This window comes from Taudactylus pleione, unplaced genomic scaffold (assembly GCF_031769625.1).
Source record: "Taudactylus pleione unplaced genomic scaffold, aTauple2 ptg000162l, whole genome shotgun sequence".
Classification (NCBI taxonomy): Eukaryota; Metazoa; Chordata; class Amphibia; order Anura; family Myobatrachidae; genus Taudactylus; species Taudactylus pleione.
The window spans coordinates 3,895,552-3,911,712 of record NW_028284564.1 but is presented as its reverse complement, the minus strand read 5'-3'; the positions used below and the strand labels follow the sequence as shown (position 1 = coordinate 3,911,712).

Below are 16,161 nucleotides of genomic sequence, written 5' to 3'. Positions count from 1 at the left end.
AATACGGGGAACAAAATGTGTAGGGTTCCACCGTATTTTAGAAACCAACACCAGGCTGCAGGGACTAGTGCTGGTTTTAAATATAGGGGGCAAAAACGACGTGGGGTACCCCCTATATTTAAGACCAGCACCAGACCCAACCGACCGGTGTGCAATGCCACAGCCCGGAGACCCAATCACCGGGGCTCCAGGTCCAAAGCATTACACCACAAGTCGGTCATCGCAAGCCGGTGATCTCGGGGGAGTCGGGGACCCCCCAAAAAAGGGTCCCCCCTCTCCCGAGCACCACAGGCTTACGCTGAAGCCTGGGGTTCATCCCCATACCCCTGGAGCGGTGGGTATGGGGGTAATAGGGGGGCCAAAAAATGTAACACTATTGTACTTTACAGTGGAACTACAAGTGCCAGCATGCCTGCCATTTTGCACTTGTGGAACTACAAGTGCCAGCAGACATGCGGCACCTGTAATTTCACTGTAAAATAAATAGTTAAAAAAAGACAATACACACACACCGTGCCCAGTATAAGTTTATTACACACACCTACCCATTCACACATACTTACCTATACCAGATGTTCGGTCCCCTTGTCAAGTAGAAATCCATGGTAGCTGGCCCTGCAAGTAAGATTTCATACTCACCTACATCCAGCGCTGGTCTCTGCAGTAATCCATGGGTGTTTTAAAACAAAAAACCGTGTTACCCGATCCACGCTACAAGCTATCTGTATGTGTGTTGTCACACATACAGATGGCTCCCGATTCGCTGCTGCCGGCACTTCACGGGGCATTGCAGTCCTGAGAGCCAATCAGCGGCCGAGCTGACTGTAGCGCGGCCACTGATAGGCTCCGGCAACTGACAGTTCCCACGTGGGTGAGTCAGCCCACGTGGGAACTGTCAGTTGCCGGAGCCAATCAGCGGGTGCTCTACAGTGAGCGCTGCCGCCGATTGGCTGACGGGACTGCAATGCCCCGTGAAGTGCCGGCAGCGGCCATTCGGGAGCCATCTGTATGTGTGACAACACACATACAGATAGCTTGTAGCGTGGATCGGGTAACACGGTTTTTTGTTTTAAAACACCCATGGATTACTGCAGAGACCAGCGCTGGATGTAGGAGAGTATGAAATCTTCCTTACAGGGCCAAATTTGAAGGATTTCTACTGGAGAAGAGGACAGATTCATCTGGTATAGGTAAGTATGTGTGAATGGGTAGGTGTATGTAATAAACTTATACTGTCACGGTGTGTGTGTTTTCTCTTTTTTTAACTATTTATTTTACAGTGAAATTACAGGTGCCGCATGTCTGCTGGCACTTGTAGTTCCACAAGTGCAAAATGGCAGGCATGCTGGCACTTGTAGTTCCACTGTAAAGTACAATAGTGTTACATTATTTGGCCCCCCTATTACCCCCATACCCACCGCTCCAGGGGTATGGGGATGATCCCCAGGCTTCAGCGTAAGCCTGTGGTGCTCAGGAGAGGGGGGGACCCTTTTTTGGGGGGTCCCCGACTCCCCCGAGATCACCACCTTGCGCTGTCCGACTTGGGGTGTAATGCTTTGGACCTGGAGCCCCGGTGATTGGGTCTCCGGGCTGTGGCATTACACCCCAGTCGGTTGGGTCTGGTGCCGGTCTTAAATATAGGGGGTACCCCCACGTCGTTTTTGCCCCCTATATTTAAAACCAGCACTAGTCCCTGCAGCCTGGTGTTGGTTTCTAAAATACGGTGGAACCCTACACATTTTGTTCCCCGTATTTTTAGAAACCACCACTGGCTGGCAAGCCTGGGGCTGGTTTGACTTTTTGGGGGGGGGGGGGGGGGAACCTTATGTCATTTTTTTTGTAATTTTTTACAGGTTAACTAAAACGGGAAATTTCGGGAAATATTCTAGGGACCCCCCTAAAGATGTCTAGACATGGGGGGATCACAATGGGTACCCCCATTTTTAACTCCTGAAGGAGGGTCGGGGTTGCTAATAGCTGCGGCAGGGAAAAACACCTTGCAAAGCTATTTAAAAACCAGACTTTCTTAAGCAGGCAAAAACGGGGTTACCCATAGTGATCCCCAATGTTAGGACATCTTTAGGGGGATCCCAGGCATATTTCCCGAAAATTCCCGTTTTTTTTCCTTAAATGGGCTCAAGGGTCATTTTTTTGAAAAACAGGGATAATCTTTCTAAGCAGTATAGCAAGTGAAACAAAAATGCAGAATAGAGGTTTGGGGGTGTAGGCTTATTAAAAAAATAGCCTGTAGTTTTGGGAATGTCCCCTTAAAAGGAAATGTTAAAAAAAAAATGTCCAACCAAAAATCGGGACACCCTTAAAAAATAAATTTGGGTTTTAAAAAAAAAATAGGGACACCCCAAAAAATTAATTTAAAAATTGGGGTGAAAAAAAAAATGGGAAAAAATTGTTTAACAATAGGGAAATAGGTTCAGGGCTATTCTGCAAGTATGCGGCAGGTGTTTTGAAGAATAGAATTATAGCGGCAGGTGCACAAATGCAGAATTTTTTAAAACTTACTTTAGGGACTTAAAAATATGCTAGTACCCATTTTCATGTACCCCAAATTTGATGGGACCACTTAAAAAAACAAAAAAAATAACCTAAGTGCTCTTCTGCAACACTTCTTCAATGTCGGGAAAAAAACACCTGCTGCAGCTATTTAAATCCCCGACTTTCATTTAAAGGCTAAAACGGGGGTGGTACCCATAGTGATCCCCCATATTTTTACAACTTTAGGGGGGTCTTACAAATTTTTTATGGAAAAAATCGTAACTTTACGCAAATCCAACTTCGGAGGTTCCCGTTTTCGATCATTTTATATTGAATACGGGGATAAGCGGGAGCGCGCCCGATACTTTAACGCAGGTAAAAACTCCGATATGAAACGTTAACTTCGACAGTGAAGTTAACGTTTCATATTGAATACCCCTATAAATGCTGTTCGATCTTGGTGTTCCACCTATGCATTGTGTGTATAGAGATTAAAGGGAGTAGGGGTGTTGATTTTATAAGTTCTCTACTTTGAGTTCCTTTTTATGCTTATGATATGTACAGTATATGAACAGAGGGGTCAGTAAGTAGTGTGTGCTTAGCTGCTAGATGGGAGAGGTCTGTAACAATTTATTGAAGGGTTTGGAAATGGTAAGGATTCTTGGAAACCCTCTAAAGCTTTTATTCTGGAAAAAAAACAAAAAAAAGTAATGAAAAAACAGACACCAGCTGGGCTAAGTTTGAAGACCAGGAAGATGTACTTTTAGCTTATACTTGCATATAACATACAAATGCTGGGAAAAGTGTGACCTGCTGTATGGAATTAATGTCATCTGTGTGTGGCATTTTGGTAAAATTACATCCCCTTATTAAGATTATCTTACTAGGGAGGTGTCATAACCATTTAAACAGGCACAGTTGCAAGTAACTGAGCCCTGAACTTCCGTCCCCTGGCATAAAAGTGCAGAGCAGAGTTCCCACTGATGCCCTGACCCCCGGCAGGATGGGTACAGGATGCTCTGTCTGGACCCCGACATCAAAACAGGGTTAGTATACAGACACCTGCTAGTAAATATCCTACCCCTAAACCTATGCCTCCATGCAGCCTAAACCTAACCCACCCCCCCCAGCTTAACCTTTCCTCTAGTGCCTAATCCTCCCCCTAACCCAAATACTTACCCTCAGGATGATCTGAGCAACGGTATCCCCACCGCCTGGATATAAACTACATTCACCCCCCCCCCCAGGCAGTCACATCACTGCCGATTTTGCGCCTCAGAGTGCCATGCAAATGTCATTCTGAAGTGCATTCATCAGAAATTAAAATTCAGTGCAAAGAGGGGAAGTGAAGTTCCCCTCTGAGCACTATTCCCTGATTTATTGCCAATAGGGTGTAAGACTATCTATTGTTCCAGGAGTGTATCGCCAACTGGGGGGTGGGGGTGCTTCACCACCACACAAATTTTTTAAATGTTTTTTTTTGGAGAAAAACCAAAATGGTCAGTTGAGCAGTTAAAAGCTCATTTGCATGCACACAGGCCTACCTGTGGTGCCATCATAGAGGAAAAGGGGCATGGGTACCTGAAGCATGCTTATAAGGTCATGTAAGGCTAGGACACTTTGTTCATGTCTTGGGAGCCTATTTTCATATTGAAACAGAGTCCCAGAAGGCATGCTTCTCTTAGCCGGTAGTGTTTAATGTTCTGTTATTAATTACTCTTGATTTGATGAGGAACTATTGCACGCTGTCTTTGCATTCCATTTTATTGATTGTTTTTGTATCTTAAGTATTGTGGATTCATAATAAATACATATCATATAATAAGTTTACGTCTTTATGTGCTATGACTAGTTCATGTGCCAGAAGTAGCTGGTTATTAGAAACGCTAAATAGCTCAAACAAAGAAGATTCTTTCGGTTAAATGACTAATAAAAAGTTGTGAGAGCTAGGGATAAGGCATGGAGAAACAGACTGATCCCCGGATAAAAGTCTCAGTTCTGGAAACCAAACTTGGTGGTAGCTGAATTTTGGAAGTAATAGTGAGCAGGTTACATAAAGAGTAGATAATTACTAACTGACCAGGTGGGTTTGTTTTGATGAACCCTTTGTCACACACACACAGGGGGGTATTCAATATTGGAGCGAAAAGTCCATGCTGGACTTTTTGCTCCACATCGGAAGTCTTGCGGAGATAAAGTATCAGACACGCACCTGCTTTATCCCTGTATGCAGTTTAAAAGCTGCGAAAACGGGACACGGCAGAAAGGTAATTATCGGAAAAAATTCGGAAAAGCATGCAGGGACCCCCGTAATGATGTCCTCACATGGGGGAACATTATGGGTACCTCCATTTTGGCCTGCGGAAGGTAAATATGGTTTTTAAATAGCCGCGGCAGGTGTTTTTTTCCTGACCGGAAAGAAGGGGTGAAGAAGAGCACTTGGCTTTTTTTTTTTTTTTTTTTTTTACACAAAAAAAATAAAAAACAAGGTGCACCAAATTTGGGGTACATGAAAATGGGTGCAAGCATATTTTTAAGTCACTAAGGTGCATTTTTAAAATTAAAAAAATGCACCTGCAGCTAATACCCGCAATGAAGAGAACACCTTCCGCATACTTGGGAACCCCCCCTGAATTAATTTTGTTAGTTTCAAACTTGTTCCCCATATTTATTTTTTCACCACAAATGTAATCTTTATTTTTTTGGGGGGTCCCTTTTTTTTTTTTTGTATAAACATTTTTGACAAAGATCTGCACCCCTAAACCCCAATTCTGCACTTTTTTTCACCACCTATTCAGTAGTGAAATGTTATCCCCGTTTGTTTTTCAAAAACTTTTCGCACCAGCGAAGAGTCTTTGAAATTGAATACGGGGATAATGAAAATAGGCGAAAATTACGTCATCGGCGATAAATTATAGCCGATAACGGCCTTTTCAATTCAAATTGAATATGGCCCATTTTCTCAGGTGATTGCTAATTCTGACAGAGGGAATATTGGTTATAAAGAAAAGGGGTATTTGGTTAATATTTAAAAAGACACTGCAGTGCAAAAATAAGAAAATAGTTGAGAAACCTTAACAGACAAGCAAAGTTTGAATATACTTAAAAATTTTCATATTTATGTACAAAAAGATAAAAGTACCTCAGAGCTTTCCAAGAACTGCCTCACATCAGGATCTTGCAACAGAGTGGGATGTTTGACCGTTCGTTGTAGATATCTAGAGATAAAAATGTAATATGAAAACACTACCAAGCTTAGTCCACATTTCAAACTCCAAAGCAACACTGCAACAGTAATATAAAACTGTCCAATGCAATGCTAATAAGGTTCACAGGTCAGGCTCATACACAGAGACACTAAAATATATTATTCTATATGAAAACGTGTCGGATTTCTCCAATTGGCAGATCCTGACCAAAATATAAATCGGGATCAGCAAATCGGGGATTTTTAACAAGAAGAATTTTGCAGATTCCACGAGGGATCGATGGCCGCTGATCGGCAGTTCCAATTACATCAGGGAATCAGAGAAACAGCAGGCAGATGTATCAGGCAATATAGTCCATTTCCTCCTTTGACGCTAAGGGCCGTATTCAATTAGCGGCAATATCGCACCCGCGATAATATCAGCTATATTATTGCATCGGTGATAATTTATCGCCGATTTTTCATGTAAAAATGGAGAAAACTTATCCATTTTTAAAAAAGGGGGAAAATGTGCAAAATCCCTATTTTTGTGTAAAAATTTGGAGATTTCTTACATAACCCTTTGAACAGCTCCCCTAATGATACTTTAGCAAAAAAAAAAAATTTGTAACTTGCGTACTTTGTCGAAAAAAAACGACCACTGCAACTTCGGCACTTTTTTTTGGGCGAAAAATGCATTTAATGTATTGGGGCTGGTATTTGAGGGACAAAGCTGCGCAAAGTGTTTTAAACATCGCACGTGGCTGGCGCAGGCCTTTTTTTAGCGGTAAAAAAAAAAAAAACACCTGCGCCAGCCACGTGAGATGTTTAAAACACTTGGCGCATCCTTATGGCCCTCCGAAATACCAGATCCAACGCATCTTTCACAGAAAAAAGTACATTTTATCGAAATTTTCAGCGGCAGTTTCTCACAACTTACTTTAGCAAAAAATAAAATGTCGTAAGTTGTGAAAAATGGCTTCTGAAATTTGTCACATTTATTTTTTTCTGTGAAAAATGCGTTGGGTCTGGTATTTCGGGGGGCCATATTGATGCGCCAAGTGCTTTTAACATCGGACGTGGCTGGCGCAGGTGTTTTTTTTTTTTTTCTTAAACCGCTAAAAAAACGCCTGCGCCAGCCACATGCGATGCTTAAAACACTTGATGCATCCTTATGGCCCTCCGAAATACCAGACCCAATGCATCTTTCACAGAAAAAAAATTTATTTGGCTGAAATTTCAGCGGCCGTTTTTCACAACTTACAACATTTTATTTTTTGCTAAAGTATCATTATGGGGGCTGTCCAAAGGGATGAGAAGTTTTCTCCAGTTTTTAGGCGAAAAACAGTTTTTCGCAGTCGTTGGTGAAATCGGCCGCAAAAAGGTTATTTGCGGACGATATATCGGCCGATCCACAAACGGTAACACCGTCCACTTTCGCCTTTAATTGAATACGGCCCTAAGTAGGAGTTTGGAAACATGCTGAAGGCCCACATTTATTTTTCTAATTCCATGGACACAATGAATTTGTTACTTTCATTCTCCCAAAGCAAGCTGTACATACAGGGACAATTTGTGACTAAAATAAAATGTAGTCATGGATGTAATGGTCTTTAAACAAAGTGGGATTGCAAGATTAAATAAATTAGCTACATATACACAAAATATATTTTACAATAATCATTCATATTAATTACCAATCCTACTTCTGACCCTTAAGTCGCTACAGGTTAATGTTTTCTAGAGCGGACTCATTCTCAACTAAATTATAGGAGAAATGTTTCACACCAGCCCCTTACCCATCTTTATTAGCGGAATAAAAAAAAAAATGATGATATCACACTCCTACACACTTCGGTAGCATATACCCAAATGTTGTGCCTAGATTCTGTATCTTTGTTGGTAACACTGAAATCAACTTCTGGACATCCTGTCTGACTCTCATGACATAGATAAGGAAATGGGGGATCCAGGGATTGCTTCTCTTGGCCCTCAATGAGTGTGAAACGGGCAAGATGGAGCACACTGCATGTTTCTGGTAAAACTATCTTGTAATTTTTTTGGACAGTTTGGCAGATAGTGTTTCCTTGGAGAACTCTAGTTGTAATCTAACTTTGTATTAGATCGGCCAGCTTGTCCAGCTCAGATTGCACCATCCACAGGAACCAGCATCTTTATAAAGCCTAAGCTCTGCCTCACTTCTATTCCAATTGGTTGGTGTTAAACTCATGTTTTCTTCTCCCTGAGTCAGACAACTCACTCACTTCCTATATAAAGCTGACTAGCCCAAGTGTTCTGTTTGACTTGTCTGAATGCAGCCCCAATCTAAGACTTGTCAGCAGAAATGAGAAAAGATTCTACTCTAGCCACCTGTGGTCAGACCCTTACTTTGCCTCAGGAGAAACAAACGATCCCCTCTTATTCATATAGTAAATGTAGCCAGTGCTTCAATACCCAGATGTCTTTTAAGCAACAGGTCGCAGTAGATAAAGGATTGCCTAAAAGCAATTTGACATGCTCTTTCCCAGAGAGGACCTTCTCACTTACAAGGACCTCTCTGGATTAACTTTCAAACTACATCTAAAAATATAAAACAAAAAAAACAAAAGTGTACTTTCAATTGTGTGCAGCATGAGGACTACAGTTCTGGCTATAAATACTCTTGCTGCCTTGGCTTCTGCCACCCTGAGGGGGTCACAGTGTAGACTTTCACAAACCATCCGCTTCGCTCTACCTTCTCTCTTTGTAGATCTAGACAGTGGACAAAAGTTTGTAACGTAACAGCTACAGAACAACACTTGGGTGTATATCCCTCTTAATGCCTTTCTTCAGAAAAAAAAAAAAAAAAGAGAAAACAAGGAATGTGCCACCTTCAGCATTATGTATTACTGTGGGATGCATTCAATTTATAAATGAAGATATAAAAACCGAAGTAGCACAATAGATCCTGTAAAAAAAAAGTTAAAATCATACTTTGCAGTTGCATATACAGGCTGTGTCTCCCATAACCAAAATGCTTGGGATCAGGGGTATTTTAGATATTGGAATATTCTGTACTTTGGAATAATTGCATACCAATAATTGCATACAAATATTTTAGGAATGGGACCCAAATCAAAACACAGAATGCATTTGTTTTATATACACCTTATACACACAGCCTGCAGGTCATTTTATACAATATTTTCAATAATTTTGTGGCGCAAACAAAGTTTGTGTACATACATGGAATTCATTTTATGTTTCATATAGACAAAGTTTGAAGGTAATTTTATACTTTTTATTAATTTTGTACCTTAAACAAAGTTTGCAGACATTGAACCATCAAAAAGCAAAAAGGTTTCACCATCAAGTCATGCTAAAAAAAAAAAAATTTGTATTTCGGAATACTTTGATATGGGAGACTCGACCTATAATAATAAAAACATTACATAATGTGTGTGTGTGTGTATATATATATATATATATATATATATATATATATATATATATATATATACACACACACACACACTAGTAAAGCAGATACTACAAATAAATTACATTTTAACAATGTGTATTGAAAACAGTGGACCAGTAGTCATAAATAGTCAACTATTTATTTGAACCAAACATATGGACCTCTCCCTCTTAGTTTCAGATCCTTGCTATGAGTTTCAAATAAATGTGTCCCACACGCTTTCAAATTACCGCAGGAAAGAATTTGGGAAATATTTTCCTACAGCTCCACTAAGGCCTAGTAAGATGGTAGAGTAGTGCATGCAGGATTCTTGCCATAATTGGAGATCTAAAAGACGGTCAGCCAAAGATTCAACCAGTCCAAATGCCTGACAGACTGCCCCTAGCCCCCCCTCCCCGCTATAATAAAAACTAGCCCTGTGCTAGGATGGGGCCCCTTTATCTGGGGAACAATATAAATAAATTTCACTATAAAAAAAATAAATAAAATCACTTACAATATGTACCCTAGTGTTAAACAAGCAATAATATATAGGGACGAATTCAATTAGTCTTTGATAATTTAACGCACGTGGAACAGGGTAGTAAGCCTCAACTTTTACACCCGGAACTGTTCAATTTAATGACCTTTTCCACAGCAAACACGTTAACCCATAGATTCCAGGATAAGTACCCTGAGCTATGAGTTAACCAGTGATGTGCGGGTCAGGTGAGGCAGAGCTTTTCCTGAGATATACTCCAAAGTTTTGACTATAAAGATGAATAGAATAATACAAAGAAGATATTTATAATATTTTCTTTACATCTTTCTTATAATTTTTATAGTCAAAACTCTGGAGTATAAGAAAGATTTAAAGATAATATTATAAGTATCATCTTTGTATTATTCTATTCATCTTTATAGCCAAAACTCTGAAGTAAAAAGTGCATGACATGTGAGGCACTGCCTCCCCTGTCTACCTTTTCCACACATCTCTGATTAAAACGCACCAAATTCCCAGCACTATATAATGCTGCACCTTTGTATAATGCCCACATGAACTCTCGGGTTCGTATATGTATGTGTAAATCTGGCTCTGATACTAGCCAGTGCCTCCCCAGCCATTTACCTCAGTGCATGTCGCTGGAGTTAACGCTTTTGCAGTGACCGCCATAAGGATAAAAAACACTAATTAACGACAATATCTGTTCAAGCCTCAGGAGGAGGTGAACAGAAAACATTGATGCAACTGAACAGCCCTATACACTGCATCACGGCTAATCAGCCCTTAGAGGCCAATAGAATTTGGCCCATAGAATGTGGTGCCCTAGCAACAGATATAACTGGACAGTGTGAGGCAGGGCATTTAAGGTGGTGAAGGGGGGATAATCCTAGGGATATCCTTCAAAAAAAAAAAAAAAAAACACAACAGAAGTGAGATTGCAGCATTAAAGTTATGTCTAGAATATTCACAACTGCATTGGATACATAACGACAGCAGAATTGTCCAGCACAAAAGGCATTTTGACCCGCTCAGCATCTGTATTGCAGGAACAAAGACATTTATAGGTTTCTTTGAAGACCACTTTCAGAAACTGAATCAACAAAGAAAAACCTTTTACCTTTCTAACGCAGCTCTTCTCTTTTCAACAAATTCATTGGATGAAGAATCCTCTTTTCCTACCTTAACTTTAGTCATACCTTTAAATAAAACAATAGCATTAACCATTTATGTAATACTTACTAGCTTGAATAACTGAGCATTCACCTCTAATTATATCTATATTTGGTAATACATCATTAGAAAATGACTATTTTAATTTTAACTAGTTACAGAGGTGCAATTCAACACTTTGCGGTATATTTACTAAGAAGCAATTTTTTTTTTTCTTCTTCAAGAGGCGCAATTTATCAGCAGTTCTGCCCGTGGGATTTAGCAGCCACAAGGGACAAGATTATGTTCCTAAAATACATTTGTATTATAGACATATATACATTTCCTGTGTCATGAAATGCTCTTTATTATACATGATATTGATCATTTAATATTAGAAATTCATAACTGAACATAAGTTTTATTAATAGTAAACCAATACAAAAAAATTATCTTAAATTGGCAGCCTCCCACTGGTTTCTGATATACTGGAAACAATATCCCATCCCCCACATTAGTGTGTCCGAGTAACACTTGTGTACCAGTATTATGCTGTAAATACAGCAAGCGTTCAATTTCCTGCAGAGTCTTCCTTTTCCTTCCAAGTGACTTTATTGTGTAATACATGCCTGTTAGCTCCTTTTTTTATCCCCCTACATTGTTTGAGTGGCTTATCTACTTCCCATGACAATCCAAGAGTTTCCTGCCTGAAGAAAAACATTGTATTTTTGCAGAAAAATCTACCCATGAAATATGAATGTAGAAAGTGAATTTCTGCAGGGTTACTGTTCACGAGAACTTGGAGGAATGTTCTGGGACTCAACAAAGGTCACATCTTACCTACAATACTTTTCTCTGGAGCTGGAGGAACAATATATCCAATGTGCATGTATTTTGCTGCTAGTTTACTATGAAGGCCAAGGAAGTCACTAAACCTTCTCTTCACAGAGAATTCACTGTTGCTGAACACAGACAGAGAGGTCTGCAGGAGAAAAAAAAAAAAATACATATATAATTATTTACGCCATATCAAATGCTGCACATAACCAAAGCAGTGCCATTCAAGACCATTGTGTCATTTAAACAAACAATAATAATTAACTATCACTAAGCCAGAATGCTTAATACATTCAAAGAAATTATGTTAGTCATCTGTACACCTAGGTCATTATTATCATATCAATGAACAGCCAAAATGACTAATTAACAAAATTCCGCAGTCTTGGTGATTGGAGTTCTGAATATTGAACAGGCATTGGGATCACCTCGCTGTTCAGGTGAACTGAGGTAGAGAGTGAAAAGCATTTTGAGCAGAGCAGAGGTCTCTAAAATGAAATTAAAACGAAGAACCATGTTCTATTCAATATTAAAATTGGAACTTAACGTCACTGGATGCACTTCTGACTGAGCCCTTCATTATAATACTGTGCGATTATATGCGCATGGGGGTTTAGGTGGGGGGGTGCGGGTGGTTGTGGGAGGAATATATTAAAAAAAAAAAAAAATGAGTTTCCTATAAAGTTAAAATCTTACCAACAGAAAAACAAGAGTTTTGGTGTAATTAGCTTCTAGCATCTCGTAAACAGGGCTGACCGACACTATACGGATGCTTGGGTATGTGCACCGATGGGGAGCGTGGTAATGGCATTGCAGTGGGGTTAGATCATGCCTCCCTTGCCCCTACAAAAACCTGGATAGTCCATACTTGCGCTCTCAGCCAGCAAAGCAACATTTAACACAGTGGTTCCCAAACATTCATGAATCACTGCGCCCTTTGACCCCTAGGCCAAAAGTTTCTTATTGAGTGACACAGTAAAAATTATTAAATGAAGTAAATTGTGTTTTACCAGTCATCCTTTGGTTCAGTTATGTGGTGCTTCGGTTTGTCCACCTACTTTAGGATTACCAGCCACCAGCACTGGTTTTGCCTATCACACTGACCATAAATAATGTGATTTGGTCCTTGACCACCAACCCGTGGCACCCCTGCAAGTACCCCGCGCTGCCACAGCACCAAATTTAGAAACCACTGGTTTAACAGTTTATAATAAAGTGCTAATGTGTCAGTCTTCACTTACAATGGGTAACTAGTGATTGCATATAACAGACTTAACCCAGGTTTTGGAATCTTATACAAGGTAACCAATCCATACATCATTTAAGATTTGTACAAAACCTTTGCCTTTATGAGATGAAAAATACAACTGGAACAAACCTTGGTTGATACTCTGTATGCCATGTAAGCATTCATTCCATCCCCTAAAATAAAAAATTAAATACATTTAAAGAGAAGCACCCACTTATATTCTTGAATAGGTAGGATGCTACATCAATTATATTCCATCACAAGAAGCAATAAAACAAAAAAAATACATATAAATGGGAGAGCAAACACTAAAGTACTGCATGATGTTACTGAAGTCTTAACCATGTAAAAGAAAATTAACTTAAATAATGGATCTGTCCAATAGAAAAGGGAGAGTTACATCTGTTAATTTTCAATAGAAACATTTACTAATGGCAGACTTATCATATTAATCTCAGTAAGTACTTACCAACTTTTTCTGGGTCTGAAACACCAATTTCAACATCAAAGAAATCTCCATTTGCTTCCTCTTCAATCTGTGTAAATAAATTGTGGTACATTAAGAGGCAAAAATAATAATAAAAAAAAATGTAAAAAAAACTCCTCCATACAACTTCACGCTGGCCACACACCGGGGGTTAAATGTAATAGCTGCGGGAATACATGGGAGTAAGCCAGAATTGTGAAAGCAGAAAGCATGTTAACCAGCTTGGTTTAGCTTTTAACTTAAAAGCTAAACCAAGCTGGTTTAGCCTTTGACATGCTTGCTGCTTTAAAAATATGGGCATACTCGCATGTATTCCCACAGCGGCGCCAGCTCGCAGGCTATTACATTTAGCCCCATGTATTATTTCAGCCACAAATAGCCTACCACTGCAGCATATATGGCCTGACATTTCATCAGATTATTATTGGGCTCTGCAGTAATCAGATCATTATTGCCTTCATGGGCAGCTGCTGTTGGAAAATATAAATGCCTGCCATCAGCTAGCGTGCAATTATTTTCCAACCAGGTCAACAGGCTGGAAGTGATTCCCCTGCTCTACCTCCACCCATATGGGAGGCAAATATGAGTATAGATCCTGCCGCCTGGGGATAGGGAATAACACCCTTTGATATTATGCAATGATCAGGCTAAAGATACCACAGTTTAATGAGTAACGGTACTGTTATTTAATCAATGCTTGGTTACTGAGTTATTTGAACTCATTCTAGAGTTACAGCATACTAAGGTCATACTAGTTGCTTTACTATTAAGAGTTGGACATTAGTTTGACTGCACCATTGATGGAGATTTTACATTAGATATATTCCAGCAGATATTATATTCAGCTATACAATATGTGAGCCTTTATTATGTGGTTGGTTTAACCTAAAGGTTTCATGATTATTAATACTATACACGAAAAGATTGTTGATACGAATGGTCTATACCAGTGGTTCCCAAACTTTCTTGAATCACTATGTATCAGCATTTTCTTAAGACACCCCTACCATTATATAAATAGTGCTTACCGGTCATCCTTAGGTTTAGTTATGTACAGATGTGTCCTCACTCATATTTGCAGCAGCTGCGCCAAACAGCCCCTATTGGCACGCCAGGTCACGAGACTCTGCTAGCACCAGGCGGCTTTTTTTTTTTGCCAGAAATGAGAGTAGGGACGCAGCAGGAAACTGTGCTGATTAATATAGGTGACACTTGTATATCTGTGTGCGACAGTCTCTGAACCAGCATGCAAAGCGCAACAATGCAGAGGCCGCAGGTTTTTTTATTTACACGCGTAATTCCGTTTACAGACTCAGATATACAAGTGTCACATACCAAATTAATCAGCATAGTCTCCAGGTGTATCCTAGTCACATCGCTTAAAGGCTCAAGGCCGAACTCAATTAGCGCGATAATCCATTATGCATGTAAACGTGACTTTTTACGGGCAACGGGAATTTCAAGCTATTCAATTAGCAGCGTAAAGGTGTTAATTCTTCAGATGATTTAACAACTTTTTTTCGGGACCTCCTGTGCAGGTGAATCCTTATTTTGTTACAAATGTGGGGACTTGGTTCAGAACCACTGGGACACACTCCCTGATGATTAACTAGGCACTTTGAAGTTTTGGGGTGAAATTCTGCAAAATGCAGAATAATGGGTTACAAGATGTGGGACAGGTATATGGGGGTGCTGTATGAATGGGACAGAAGCTTTTAGCCCTGCAAATGGGAGTTACAGGTTTTTTGAAAACACTAATTTGAAAAGTGGCCTAAAATATTACAAAAATACCTACTTACAGGCAATTTTATACACCCCAAATTTATCTATCGTTATTTTGCAGAAAAACACTATCATTTTTTTCACTGTTTGTAAGTGGCCAAAAACAAAGTATTTGGGTTTCTTAAAATGTGTCAAATGGCTTTTTTGTGCATTTCTTATAGACTTCTATTATTATTAATGTATTTTAAATTTTTGGGGGTACAGGCTGATCTCCCCATTTTCACCCACACTTAAACACGGGTATTACCAGCAAGAATTACCGAGCAAACGCCAAAATAAGAGTTTTGCAATTGAATTACGCGTTAGGCGAGAACGTGCATACATGCATTAAGTGAAATTACCGGGCAATATGTGCGTTAAATTAACAAGCAGTAACAACATTTTATCATGGCTAGTTGAATTCGGCCCTTCGATGCATTTTCGGCAAAAGAGAGACGGCCGAAGCTAGCAGAGTTGCACGGGACCTGGCGGCTCATTCACGCCAGACATATTGTGCGGCATGCTATATTGAGTAGAGATGAGCAAGGACATAACTGTAGTTGCGCTTCTGTTTGTCCACATATTTTATGATTGGCAGCCACCAGCACTGTTTTGTCTATCACATAGACCATAAATAATTTGATTTGGTCCTGGACCACTAACCCCTGTCAACCCTGCAAATGTCCAGTGGAACCCTGTTTGGGAGCCACTGGTATATACAATCTGAATTTTTTTGTTACATCAACATAATCCTTTATATGGCCCAGGCCCTGGCAGTGCTTGCATATTAGCACTAACCTAACAGTACATTTGTTTTGGACTGTCGGAGGAAGTTGGAGCACCTGGAGGAAACCCACAGACCCAAACAGAGAACATACAAACTCTACACAGAGAGCCCTGGTTGGAATAGAATCCCTAGTCCTGTGAGGTAGGAAAGCAAAGCACCGTGCCACAATGTAGTCCAGTGTCAATTTAGGTTGAGTCTCCCATATCCAAAATGCTTGGGACCAGGGGTAATTTGGATATTGGAATATTCCGTACTTTGGAATATTTG

At 39.9% G+C, this 16,161-nt stretch overlaps 1 protein-coding gene across 1 annotated transcript in view; it reads right to left on the bottom strand.

Moving 5' to 3' along the window:
* Window positions 1-16,161, bottom strand: part of SNX2 (sorting nexin 2) — a 53,427-nt gene that overhangs the window by 17,516 nt on the left and 19,750 nt on the right. The window contains exons 5-9 of the mRNA XM_088475089.1: window positions 13,329-13,395; window positions 12,989-13,032; window positions 11,614-11,755; window positions 10,742-10,820; window positions 5,636-5,711 (exon numbers count right to left, since the gene is read on the bottom strand). Coding sequence (XP_088331215.1) covers window positions 5,636-5,711; window positions 10,742-10,820; window positions 11,614-11,755; window positions 12,989-13,032; window positions 13,329-13,395 — 408 coding nt within the window. The remainder of the gene's footprint in view (window positions 1-5,635; window positions 5,712-10,741; window positions 10,821-11,613; window positions 11,756-12,988; window positions 13,033-13,328; window positions 13,396-16,161) is intronic.